At 38.5% G+C, this 14,653-nt stretch overlaps 1 protein-coding gene across 2 annotated transcripts in view; it reads left to right on the top strand.

Annotated features, from left to right (window-relative positions):
• The window catches only part of Thsd7b (thrombospondin type 1 domain containing 7B), an 848,740-nt gene that overhangs the window by 607,114 nt on the left and 226,973 nt on the right, over positions 1 to 14,653 (top strand). For both annotated transcript variants that reach the window (XM_028874962.2, XM_028874961.2), the window contains exons 13-14: positions 12 to 206; positions 4,865 to 5,131. In XM_028874962.2, coding sequence (XP_028730795.1) covers positions 12 to 206; positions 4,865 to 5,131 — 462 coding nt within the window. The remainder of the gene's footprint in view (positions 1 to 11; positions 207 to 4,864; positions 5,132 to 14,653) is intronic.

The raw sequence follows: 14,653 nt of genomic DNA, 5'->3' as shown, positions 1-14,653 counted from the left end.
CTCTTTCCTAGCTGTCTCGTGCATCTCTGATGACAACCAGTCTGCAGAAATGACAGAATGCCTCAAGCAGATGAATGGCATGCCACCCATGGTGCAAGAATGCACCATTCCCTGTCGGGAAGACTGCACCTTCACCCCTTGGTCTAAGTTTACACCCTGCTCCAAGAACTGTGAAGCAACCCAGATCAGGAGACGGCAACTCACAGGTAGGGTGTGCCTGCCATTGCTGCTTCAGCCAAGGCACTCTGCTCCGAATACCTTATGTAAAACACAAGTTCCAACAGAAAGAAATGTGATCCGCTCTCCTTCCTCTGCACTGTGATTATGTTTTTCCTTATGACTCATATATCTACATTAAAACAATGCTAAAAAACAAAAAAATAAACAGTACACATACCCTTAAGACTTGCAGCAATGGCTAATTCCTAGTAGATACCTGGCTAATATTTGTGAGGTGAATGGAAGATAGAACCATTGATGTCAATTAAGTTTTCTACATAGTTTTATAATCTTTATGCTCATAAGGTGAATTTTATGCAACAAATTACTTTGCATATCCCATGGCAAAGTTCCCGGTGTGTTATCTTAGCAAAAGTTTGGCAAGCTTAAAAACAGTCACTGCTATTTCTTTCTTTTAGAAAGAAGTGAAATAACTGACATTATTGTCATTTGCCATTCCCTGATAAGCAAGTTGACCCTTTCAGACTTTAATGGTATAAAGTAAAAGTCAAATTACACATGCGGATTCTTTTGTGTCTTATTACATCCTGTCAGAATGTAATAAGATACTGTGTATTTCTGCAAAGGTTAATAGAAATTGAAGCAGATCCGAGTTTAGTTGGCACACTAGAGCATTTTTTTTTTGCTGGCAATATAAAAATAACTGCTGCAAAATTTACTGTTTGTGTAGATAATGTCATGTGATTTCTCTTAAGTGTGTATGTATTTGTGTTCTAGGAAATGAAATTCAGGGAATGTAGAATCAAAAAAAAGAAGCCAAAATAATCATTGAGATGATGTAATTAGCATCAGCATTGAAGATTTGGAAGAGATGATCATTGGTTTTTGTGGGCAGTTCAAAGTCACTTGGTTTCAAGATCCACTGTTCAAGAGCACTGTTTACCTGATCACATTAATAATTCAGCTCTCTAAAATTGGTTCACTTGATAGACTAGAGCTTCTGCAGAATTTCGGCATACATACTGCACCTAGAAATCTACACACCAAGTGAAGGAAAAATATATAATCAGAAGAGAATTTGCAAATGAGGGGATTCTGTTCTTACTGCTTTGTATAAAAGGACTGTCCATATGTAATTATATGTAACACTGCTTTCATGGTTCAGATAAAAACATCTCATAGAAAAAGCAATCCAATAGGATAAAACAAACATGACAGACCAAATCTGAACTTAGAGACCAGTCTCCAGCTCCATCCTGCACATACACAGTGTGTCTGAAGCCATTAATCCAGCAGCGCTTCACATCTCTGAGGTAAAGGAGAACTTCCAGTGGTGAGAAAGATTGTGGTTAGTAGCCAGGGTTATCCCTGGTCTTGAAGGTTTGCTAATGATATTTAGCACCTGTAAAATAAGAGGGACTGTTTTACAGCCAGCACCATTTATATTGTAAATTGTTAAAAGTTGAATGAATTTGAATTTTAAGATGTATTTTCTATAAAAGTACATATTGAAGACTGTTATAAATTATCCTATGATTCAAACTTAGTGATTACTTATACTAAAAGGCTGCTCAGGATTTATTGTTTCTTTTACTACCTGCTACTGTTTTAGCTAGCTAATTGATTTTTGCACTCCTTCTGTCTAGATGACAACACAATGGATCTATTTCATAAAATACATTAGTCATGAAAAAACAAAGAACCATTTAGAATAATATTGATAAACAAAAAGCCAAAGACACATTAAAGAACTAATGTTTAGTTTTGCCCCACTTTCAAGGCTTATTATAATGATGTTAATTCTCATGTTTTGACTTTCTCCCATGATATTTGGCAGAAATCTTAATGCATATTCTCTAACATTAATGCCAATAGGAGCCAGATGACTTAGACCATGGGACACAGACACACAACACGTAGGTTCTAACACAAGGCACTCTGATGACTATTGGCCATCTAGAATATCACCTTTTGTATTCCAGCTCCTACTAAGGGTTTTTAATTTACCTTCTGGATGTTCCTTATTTGTTTCTAAACTGTTCTTTACAGATTCTAGACGGAGCGATAAGTAAAGCAATTGTTTATTAAATGATAGATATATTGAATTCATTATCCAGGAACACACACATTACTATATCACTCACAGTTTGACTTAAGGGGAAAGGTCCTTGCCTTTGTGCTGGGGACTGATTTGTTTAGTCTTGCTTGGTCTGAGTCTAAAGGTCAGTGCTGGTTTTGATTAGAATGCAATCAAAGTGAAGCCCAGGCACTAATGTGTTTCTTATTGGGGGAATCCTTTCCGCATTAACTCACTTCAGTCCTTCTTCAAACAGGGTGGCCGTGTAATTAAGAGGGAACTCACAATCAGAGGCAGCATCTATTTGTACAGGATGTTTGTTCCCTGCTAACTTCTGTTTTCTTTGTTGATGAACATTTTTTTTTCCTGGTCTTCCTTCTTGTCATCCCCTTTCGCCTCCTATTGAGCTCCACTGTAGAGAGAGAATTAAGCTGGAGACTTAGAGGTGTGAGCACATAGAAGGGTGTCTGCTAGAAAAAAAAAAAGGAAGGATGACTTAAGGGTTCCTGAAACATTATTCTAAATGTTGTCATTAGTCCTATGTAGGGATTGTACCAAAATAATTCAGGTGTGACCCTGTAATCTCCCCCTAGCATTGTTGGCAAACACAGGGGAGACTGAGGCAGAGTTTAAGGTCAATTTTACTGCAATGAATTCAACAACTGTTTTAGGTACAGGTTTCTAGCTGCTGGTCCAGAGACTTGAGCAAGAAATCTTGGGTAAAATTAATAATTTGGAGCATAGGAATTATAAATAGTAATTTAAGCTCTATTACATGAGCCCAGAGATGAGAACCTAGCAGGTTCCAGTGAGGAAACTCATCAGCCCAGTGCAGTGCAGAGGGAGAACATTCACTAAACAAGTAAAGCTGTAATAGTGAAATGTGGCTGGTGGGATGGTAGAACCCAGAACAGGAGTAAGGGACAAAAGAGTGTATTATGATGGAATATAAGGAAATCTCAAATGTAAGGTGGTAATCAGCACTCTGAAAGATCACTGACAATCAAATTTGAAAGACAAGAAATTGCTTTCTAATGCATGCATCTTTGTTTTATCATTTTGGTAAAAAACGATGCCAAGGCCCAGAGTAGGCTTGGAATCCAAGACTAAGTAGGCTGAAAACAAAGAGGAAGATGCAGAGACAGAGATGAATGAAGTTCAATAGCATTTCCTGTGAGGAGTACAGCTCTAGCCATGGCTGGTAGAAAGGAATGGGACTGTGTAGTGATGAATGTCATAGCCAGGAAGTTTTCAGGGCAGTGATGATATGATATCTGTGCTCGTCAAACTGATTCTAAGTGTCCCTAATGGCAGACATGAGTGAATGCAGCACCCTAAAAGGCCAAAACATGGTTCACATCATGGTAGAACAATCCTTGGTAAAGGTATAGTTCACATCAGGCAAGAGAGATTCAGATTTCAAAGGAATCCTTCCAAATTATTTGTAAGCATAAATAACATGCTCATATGTCAATCACCCACCAGGCAACATTTGTAGAGTCATGTATGAGGCAGACCGTGTGACAATGAGAAAACTGCCCACACATCTGCTTATATCAAGTATTTGCAAGATAGCCATAAAGCTCACAAATGGACTGGTAAAGCTGCCTATGATCTGTATAACCAGAGATGACTCAAGCTAAGGACTCACTAATGAGAGACGAAATGGTGAAATGATTTCATCTAGGAAAGTTATAACAACATAGAGGAAACATGTTGACAGAGAAGTTGTATCAAGTCTCCGGCCAGGCTGGAATTGGGAAACATGATATTCAAGTAGTCACAGGTCTGAAAATGTTTCTACATTGTCATTACTCAAAGATGGGAATACAGCTAAAAGTTCTCCAAAGTTAGTAGGTAAGATGAAGTCACACCAGGATTCTCAAGTTCAAAGGGTTTCTCAAATGGAAGTGACTGATTTTTCTCTAACCACAAGGTGGGTTCTGGTTTTTTATTTCAAATCATTGCTAATTTTAACATTTATAAGTTGTCTGATTTCAGGAAACAAGATGAGTTTCACTTTGTGCATACCATGATGTAACCTCTACCTTCATTTTGAGTTTCTCATGATGTGGAGGAGATAATTTTGCTTTTGGGAGAAATTAATTTGTAGTTATTTGCAGGAAAAGGAAAGGCCTTACAACTTATGCTTTTATTGGTTTCCCTGGAAATCATTCAAGAAGACAAGAGTAACCAAACTGTGGCTAAATAAGTAGAGTGACAGTGACATTACATGAACATACCCCATCTTGTCTGAGTCAGGTTTGCTGGGTTAGTAATGGGGTGGGAGAAAAATATAAAAGAAAATAGCAAGAGTTTTATAAAGAGTGAACTGGCATAGCAAGCATGATGCTTTGTGCCATGTTTAAAACAAAGCTCACTTTTCTTTTCAAATTAATTTGAATTTCATGGTTTCTCAGAATATTGCTTACATTGTCCTAGAATTTATTTCCATTTCCATGGCAAAAAAAAAAAGAATTATAAAAAGGATTGAAACTTTATTTAATGCTTAATGTTCAACTGGTTGTTTATATTCAAAAATGTGAGTGGCTTTTAACAGAAAGAACATCAGATACAAAATTAACACCACTGTGTGTCTTATAACAGGGAAAAGCAGGAAGAAAGAGAAATGCCAGGACGCTACCCTGTACCCTCTGGTGGAAATGGAATCATGTCCCTGTGATGCATTCATGTCCCATCCTTATGGAAACTGGTCAGCTTGCATTCTACCAGAAAGCAAAAGGGATCCTCAGCAAGGAGGCTTGTGGATGCCAGGAGCTGACAAAGAATGTGGAGAAGGTGTGCGCTATCGAGCAATAGCATGTTCTGATAAAAACGGAAGACCCGTTGACTCCTCATTCTGCAACAGCACTGGTAAGGAGATGGATAAGGAGGAGCAGCTAAGAACTTGTACAGCACTCGGGAGGTTTTCCAAGGTCTGGAAATTATCAGAGAGTCATTCTGTAAGAATGACTATCATTCTCATTTGTCAATAGCACACTGCCACCATGAAGATCTGAACTACACCAAAGGAAGATGCTTGATCCCGCTAGTCTTTCCTTAATTGACCTTGGCTTATTGGTCACTTGCTTCCTGTTAGTCAGCAAGGTTGTTTCTCTTCACTGAGAAAGCTCAAGCCCCATGTAAATGAATACAGATTTTATGGTGGTTTTTTTTTTTTATGCTTTCACCATATACATGGGGGTGGGGAATCACCATTTGAGTTTCTTCTGAGGTAGCTAATAAAATATCAATTGGAAAAACTGACTTTCAATGTTTCCAGTATACATATAAATGCACACAAGTGAATAAAATAATAGAAATGAATAGGGCCATCTGGGTGAGTCTTGTTAGATATTATCTGGAGAGAAGATTGAATTTTTGAGCCTCAGAATGTCTGAGCTATGAGTGCCTGAAAGACTAAATTCACCTGCTGTGCAGGTGGTGAACAAAGCTGGGGCAGTCCGGATGGAGGCTATGCATTTCTGGCTTAAATTTTCCCCTTATGTTACCTTTTTTATTTACAAGACCAAACAAGATATGGGTTTCAGAGAGGGAGCAGACAAAGAGGAAATACATGTTTGGTTAGTTGTGTAAGCAGATGGATAGAATTTCGTCTTAGCCATTGATATCTTGATTTTAGACAGCTTTTTCATTAATAATAGAAACGGCAAAGTAAATTTGGTTCTAAGGTGAGAGTAAGGCAAATGGCAGTTTTTTTATAGACAATATGCAAGTTCATCTCTGGGTAAGACACACCCTACCATTGTTTACATGCAACTCCAGGGTCAGGGATTCTTTGAATTACTGCCACTGGTGCCAACATCTGGCTCCTTGCAGATGCAGTTCTGCTACTGCAGAACTGTATGGAGTGATCTGACTTTTATAAATATTAAAGAGCAAAAAATGAACACATTCTAAGGAAGTCAGAGTTGGTAGCATTCATCGTTCATTGTATACTTGTTTTATATATTCACTATGTAAAAGCATATATATTGAATATTTGCTACATATCTCCCTTCTCCCTTCCAAACACTAAGTAGGCTGAACTCTGCTAGGCTCCAGAGATTTAGGATCATCCAGCTGTAGACCTAATTTTCTTCAATAATTTGTGTTCTCTAGTGTAAGGTTATTGAGGGACTCAGGAAGAATTTTTACAGTAAGAGATTGACATTTAAAGAAGCACAAAAGGAATGTAAGTCCTGATTAGCTCTGAGGATGCTGACTAGAAAATACTTGGCTAGACCTTAGGGAAGTCCCCACTGGAGCGCTGTCAATCTGCGATGAGAAAGATGAGAAAACAGGAGAGTAGATAGTACATACCAAGACCATTTCCCTCAGTAAGAGCTCAAGCCTGAAGTGTGCTCCGGAAAATAATAGTACAAAAAGGAGCATTTTTTTCTTCGAATGCCCAGTGAGGGAGGAGTTATACAAAGTGAGGTTGAAGTCAGGAGAGTCTTGGGAAGTCAGCTTAGAAGCATAGATCTCATTCAGCTGTGGCAATAAGCTGGGGAGAGGGAGAGAGAGAGCAACTGATGTCATTCATGTTTCAAAAAGACTGCTTCTAGGCACTGTATGCAGAAAGACTTAAAAGGGGGAAGGGCACCCCTGGAATCTATGTCCATTTGCCAAGGTAAGGCATGCAGGGAGGATAGGAGAGGATGATGGCAATAAAGATACGTAAAGAACTGCCTTAAAGTGAAGACCATAGAGCACGTTGAAAAGATTCTTCACCCACAAGGACGTCCATCTTCTCCAGATGTTGTTATCTTAGTTAGCTCTTCCATCATGGTGACAAGATTCCTGAGAAAGCAACTTGAAAATCAGGAAATCTCCTGTGAAATTCATGGTCTCAGAGTTTTCAGTGTGTGGGCAATCATCATCATTGCTCTTGGACATGGGACAGTCATGGTCATTGCTCTTGGACATGTAGCAAAGAAGCAACAGACCTCTAGGTTGTAGTAGAGGAAAGCTGCTCACCTCCCAGTTTCCAGGAAGCAGAGAGAGAGAGGAGAGGGGAAAGCTACAGCTTTCAAAGGTGTGGCCCTAGCAACCTTTCTCCAAGTCATAGCCTTAATATGAACTCAGTGACAGAGTAACCCACTGAGGGAGCGAGTGCCCTCATGATCAGTTACCTCTCAATAGCACCACCTGCTAGAGACCACACCCCCTCGCATGCACCTTCCTGCAGAGCATTTCATATTCGCACTGTCACATTTCACCCCTGCACTGTGATAAAGTATGCGGATGTGGCTAAAGCAGTTTAGCAGTGGAAGAGTTTAGTTTGGCCCTTGGCTTGAGGGTAAAGTCCATCCCAGCAGGGAGGCATGGTGACAGGAGCTGCTGATGGATGTGGTGGCAGGAATATGAGTCTGCCTTCACACATCTTAGGGGATTGCTAATGCTCATCTGGCTTTCTCCTTTCCCTCACGTTCATTCAGTCTAGGACTTCAGCCTAGGAGATGATACCACATACAATCTAGGTAGGTCTCCCTCACACAGTTATTCCTTATGGAAACACCTCCGTGGACATACTCAAGATGACCTTGAGGTTTATTAACCCAGTCAAATTAGCCCTCCTGGTACTCCCAAACTCACATTGTTCTCACTATAAAACTACTCAGTCCATTTCCAAGAGTCCTTACAATCTTCCCATTTCCAGCATTGCACAAGAATTCCAAATTCAAAGTTTCTTGTGAGACTGCAGGTAAACTCTTAGTTATGGGCCCTGCAAGATCAAAATGAAAATACCTATTTCCAGCTTACAGAAGTAGACACAGTATACATTCCTATCAAAAAAAAAAGGGGGGGGGGGAGAGGTGGTAGAAAAATAAGGAAGTATTAGACCAAAGCAAGACCAAAACCTAATGGGGCAAATATCAAAATCTTGTCTGTCATCCTCGGCTCACAGTGAGGGTAATATGAGCTTAAAAGACTTAAACAGTACTGCCCATGGCCTTCTGGTTGTCATTCCCAAGGCCTCTCCCTGAGGCTGGTCCTGCTTGTTCATAGTAGTTTTGCCTGAAGACAGTCTTTCTTTCCAGGGTCTTCATCTCCACCTCAGTTTCTCTCTCAGCTCCATCTATCATGGAGCCTCTTACAAGGATTTCAACCTTCTGACATATGCTCTAGCTTCCTAAAGTGTAGTGGATATGGAAGAAGGCATTCCCAGGGCCTTGCCACCTGACCAGTGTAGATGTTGACTCTAATACCTTTCTTCAGAAAAGAAGGTGCATTTTGATACTTCTTAAGGGAGAATCCCAAATGAAACTCATGTGTAACTTCCTTCAACCTAATTGTGAAAGAGGTATATGTTTATGTGGTGCAAGAAGATAAACAACTTGCAAACAGGTGATTTTCAACTAATCAATACTGGCTTCTATGTTTCCTTCAGGGCAAACAATTAAAAATCCTATGAAGACATGCAAAGTATATCATTATCTTCCATGCTTTAAAAAGTAACTTAGGGGCTGAGGAGATTGCTCCATGGGTAAGGATCCTTGCCCTTGCTTTGCAAGCCTGAGGACCTAGTTTTAATCCCCAACATCCAGCTCCCAAATGAAGTAAAGCATTGGGAATGGCATTGTTGCCTGTGCCTAATTACCTCAGCATTTGGGGATGGAGACAAAGAGATACTAAGAATGCTGTGGCCAGCAAACCTCACCAAATCAACAAGCTTCAAATTCAGTAAGGTACTTTTCCCCAGGACAAGAAGAGACCTCCTATAGAGGTTCATGCACCCATATATCCATGTGCATCTGCATTACCATACCATATCCACTCATGCACACATACACACACTATAATATAATATAATATAATATAATATAATATAATATAATATAATATAATATAATATAATATATAATGATATAATAAAGTATGGTATGGTATAGTACAGTATTAGTACAGTATGATATAATATGATATATGATATATGATATGATATAATATAAGGTGGGGACCAGCCAAGATGTGTACTGTCCACTTCCATTAGGCATTGCCCTGGAGAGTCTATCCCAGGCAATGTGGCAAACAATAAAATAAATGAAATGAAATAATGTTTTAAAGTGCTTAGATTTAAAAGGAAGATGTAAAACCATTACTCTTGCAAATAACATGTGCCTGCAAAGAGCAACCCCTTAGGGAACTCTGTTTTCTCCAACCCTCACAGTTAATAAATGAATCCAGTAAGTTTTCAGGGTACAATATCATATTTCAGAAGTCAGCTATAATTATATTAACAAGGAGTAATCAGAAAATATAACTAAGAAGAAATTTTTATTAATAATAGCATCAGAGTCTGGGTTCATGCTGCAGCCATGGGCCATGTCTAGGTCCAGGGTCCTATGGCAACCAAAGTCTGTGTCAATGTCTGTGGCCCATGTTGCCACCAAAGGCCATGCAGATGTTTGTGGTCTGCTCTGCCACCTGAAGCTATGATGATGTCCGTGGTCTGGGCTGCCACTGAGAGCCTTCTCCAGGTCCTTGGTTCCACTGCAGCAAGGCCACGGAGGGCAGGCCACTGAGAATTTGACCATGCTCCAGGGAGGATATAGATAATACAAATTAGACTTGTTTTTTGGGGGGAAGGGCCTCAAGGATAGGGGGTTGGATATGGAAGGACTGAGGAAGTATGATCAGATTGCATGATGTAAAATTCCAAAAGAATCAATAAAAATATTATTTTAAATAAATAATAGCATCAGAAAAATCCAATTTACTTAACAATAAATTTTAACAAAGGAAATTAAGAATATGCATTCTGAGTGCAATAAAGTACTGTTTAGAGAAATCGGGTACCTAAATAAATGGGAACACACAATGGTAATGGATGAGAAATCTTAAAAATGGTTAAAATTCAAGTGTTTCTTAGTTGACCTACAGATTCAGTGTAATCCCTACCCAAAGTTTGATTTGCTATTTGAATAAATTTAGAGATGATGTGAAAATAGTATGGAAATATATATAGTAAACCAAGAACATTTGGACAATCTTGAAAGAGAAGAGCATGGTTCTTGATTTCAAAACTTCTTACAAAGATGCAATTGATAAGACCAGGTGGTACTGTCATCACAGAAACGTATCAGAACGAAGTAGAGCTGGGAATGAAGCCAATGCTTTTATTCATGAGCAATTGACATTCGGCAAGGGATCCAGGACAATTCCATAAGGAAGGAATACTCGATTCCAAGAGTAATGCTGGAAAAAGAGGACATGCAAAGGGATCGAGCTTAGCAAAACCAAATGCAAAGTGGATATTGGGCTAAATGCCAAAGCTTTAGAACAATAGGAGATAACATGACACTATCTTCTAGACTGATGTCAAACAGCATCCTCTTGGATGTCACACCAAAAGTAGTAGCTATAAAGAAAAATATGGCCGGGTGGTGGTGGCGGCGGCGGCGGCGGCGGCGGCGGCGGCGGCGGCGGCGCACGCCTTTATCCCAGCACTCAGGAGCAGAGCCAGGCAGATCTCTGTGAGTTCGAGGCCAGCCTGGGCTACAAGTGAGCTCCAGAAAGGCGCAAAGCTACACAGAGAAACCTGTCTCGAAAAAAAAAAAAAAAAAAAAAAAAAAGAAAAGAAAAATATGAAGTTGATTTTACCAAAAGGAGATGCTTTTGTGTTGTAACAGATACCATAAAGAATGCATGCAAGCAGTGTTATCTTGATATCAGATTAAAAATGATTCTATGATAAATAATATATATATAATGATATATATATATATAATGATACCAGCAGAAACATTCAGTTGCATGACTCTGTGGCACTTATAACATGAAATACATGATGATTTGATATGAAAATGTGATAGGTCACATTAAAGAATCAAAAACAAAAAGCATAGGGCTATCTCAGTTAATGTAGAAAAAGTTCTTGGAAACCTTCAGCACCTTGTGTGATTGAAATTTCCACATAGAGATGAGCATGGTCAGCCACTGGTTGTGTGCCCATATTTAGCACCGGACTCAGCGGTGAGAAGTCTAAATATTTTGTCTCATTTTGGAATAAGGCATGGTTGCATTTTCCTGCTAGGTGTTGTTGGGACAATTAGGGAAGAAAAGGAAATAAAAGGCACCTAAATAAGAAAAGAGGAGGAATACAATTGGCTCAATTATTCTGAGACTGTAATCTCATGGAGGAGCTAATGAAGATTCCAACAAAGATCTTTTAGAACTAATACACAAATTGCTTCATTTGCAGGCTACAGAAATAAGTTATATTCTATACAGTAAAACTAACTCTGCAGTAAAGAAATTAATCAACTGGAATAGTAAGTTACAAGTGATCTGATCAGGGACATGGGAGAGGGGTTTTTTTTAGGGAAGGGGAGGGAAGCAAATTCAGAAAAATATAGGAGGAGAGTAACAGAATACAAGCGAGCTGATAGGAGAACTAGGAAAATGGGGAGAGGGGGAGAGAGGCAAATACAGAAGATGGAAGTGGGGAGGTAAAATAAGGATGTCCGAAAAAGCAACAAGGAATCATACTACTAACTTTTTCTATTTACTGAAGAAAGGGCAGTACAGCTAATTCAATATATAAGTATACATGCATAGTTTTAATAAACTTTCTTATCTGGGCTGATGGTGCTTCTTCGAAGAGCCAAAGACCACCTAACAAAAACCCCAGCCAGCACCAGACATGAGAAGCCATCTTTTGAGTTGTTTACCAAGGCTGTCTGAGAGATTGCAGCCTACTATTGTAGCCGTTACCTTAGGTGGAAGGTATATTTAGTATATAATAACTAATATAACTATATATATAAAAAAAAAAAAAAAAAAAAAAAAAAAAAAAAAAAAAAAAAAAAAAAAAAATATAATAAATATTATATATAAAGAGACCATGAATTGGAAGGAGAGTGGATGAGGAGTATTATGGGATGCAGCTCAGAGTGAGTAAAGGGAAGGGAGAAATTTTGTAATTATATTATAATCTCAAAACTTAAGAAATGAGTCCTATTGCCGCGCGGAGCGGTGGTGGCGCACGCCTTTAATCCCAGCACTCGGGAGGCAGAGGCAGGCGGATCTCTGTGAGTTCAAGGCCAGCCTGGGCTAACCAAAGTGAGTTCCAGGAAAAGGCGGCAAAAGCTACACAAAGAGAAACCCTGTCTCGAAAAAATCAAAAAAAAAAAAAAAAAAGAAAAAAGAAAAAAGAAATGGTTCTATTTATAGGAGTTTCCAAAAGAAAAAAATGGTAATAAATTTAAACAAGGAAATAAAAGAGCACCTCACTAAAATCTAAAAGACTTTAATAAAAGAAATTAAAGGCAACATAATAAATGGAAGGAGAGCCCACATTTCTGAATCAAAGAAGTAATATTGTCAAAATATCCATTTACAGATTCAGTGTGGTTACTGTCAAAAATTTAGTACCATTTTCCAGAGAAGTAGGTTAAATAACTTTAAAAAGTATATGGAACTCTAAATGACCTTGAATAGCTCAAATGTAATGAGCAGGAAAAACAGAAATGAAATCATCACTTCCTGTTTTTAGATAGTGTTACAAAGCCCAATTGATTTAGACAGCATGGTACTAGCATAAAAGTAGATATATAAACCAACAGAATGGAGTAGACAGCCCAGAAATAACGCCTAAAGTCATGCACTCTATGGATGTCACACAAGGATGCTGTATTAGTTAGGGTTCAATAGAGGAACAGAACTAACAGAGTAAATAAATATATACATAGATATTTATATATATATATATATTACATATAAATATGTATTTATATATGTGTATATATATATATATATATATATATATATATAAAAAGAGAGGGATGGAGGAGAGGGAGTGAGAAATGGAGAGAAGGAAAAACAGATTAAAGAATAGATAGATAGATAGATAGATAGATAGATAGATAGACAGACAGTCAGACAGACAGACAGACAGGGTTTAGAGGGGATGATCCAGCTCGTCCAAAAATGGCTGTCTATCAATGGAAGGTCCAGGAATCTAGTAGTTATTCAGTCCACAAGGATGATATCTCAGCTGGTCTTCAGTGTATGCCGGAATCCCAAAGTAGGTTCTAACGGCACTGAAGAAATGGACTTTCCAGCAAGAGAAAGCAAACCGAGAGCAAGCTTCCCTCTTTCATGTCCTTGATGTAGGCTACCTGCAGGAGTTATGGCCCAGACTAAAGATGGCTCTTCCTACCTCAAAAGATCTGGATTAAAGATTTGTCTTCCCCCCTCAAAAGATTCAGATTAAAAGTGTGCCCAGCTGCTTGAGTTTTAGTTAATTCCAGGTGAAGCCAAGTTGACAACCAAGAATAGCCACCACAGGTGCTAAGAACACACAATCTATGAAGGACAGTCTTTTATAAATGGTGTATTCACATGCAACCAAAAAGAAACTGGATCCTTCCCTTACACCATGCTCAAAAATAAACCCAAATACATTAAGCACGTAACCATAAAACTCAAAACCATGAACTTCACAAAATAAATCATAATCTCAGCAACACAGGTCTTGGTGATTTTTTCACATAACACCAAAACACAAGCAAAAATGTAAACACACACACACATTCAGATGTAAGTCATTGGCACTGGGGACCTTGGCTCGTGAAAAGTCTATATTTTAGACTCTCTCATGCTAAATAGACAACAATAGTCAATGACATGTAGAATGCATTTAGAAGATATGAATACAATGACAGTTTCTAGGATTATTTAGGACGTTGAAATAGTATCTCAGTAGAGAGGGTGTTCAATTTGAGACTTGAATGATGAAAGAGAAATTGTGGTTTGAACACAGTGGTGGTGCTTGTGACTAGGTTAAATAGAGAAGTCTAGTTGGCAAATATGGGTTAAGTTTTCCTGGTCAGGCATTCATGTCTTAAAAGGACTTTGTTATTTCAGGGGAGTTTTTTTTGAGTAGTATTGAACTTTTTTTGTAAGGGACAAATTATCCACTGTTAAATTATATCATATATATTTAAGCATGTGTGTGTGTGTGTGTGCGCGTGTGTGTATTCTTAAGTTCATATTTGTATTGTATATGTATTATATATAACTACTTTATATATCAAAAGAAAATTATGCATGTCCTGCTTATGGTCACAGGCATAACAATGAAATGAAAGATGTACAAACTTGTAATTGTCAATTTTTGAAACTGAGTGACCAACTGAGAAATAGCTGCCAATAGGTCATGACTCAGTGTCAGGTCAGAAACTCTCAATGTGGTTAGTCTGGTAACACTTCTCCAATGAGGCTCATGGAGAACACAGCTTTGAAGAGGTGAGCTGCTCAAATCTGCTGTGCAAAAGGGCCACCTGCTGGGGTTGAAAACACAAGAGCCCTTGTCATCACTTACTATGATCTTCCCGGGGCTTCTTCCTATCCAGTCACCAGAATATTGCTACTGTGGGTCATACCCAG

This window comes from Peromyscus leucopus, chromosome 15 (assembly GCF_004664715.2).
Source record: "Peromyscus leucopus breed LL Stock chromosome 15, UCI_PerLeu_2.1, whole genome shotgun sequence".
NCBI lineage: Eukaryota > Metazoa > Chordata > Mammalia > Rodentia > Cricetidae > Peromyscus > Peromyscus leucopus.
Note: the sequence above shows the minus strand (reverse complement) of the source record. Positions and strands in the feature narration are given on the sequence as shown.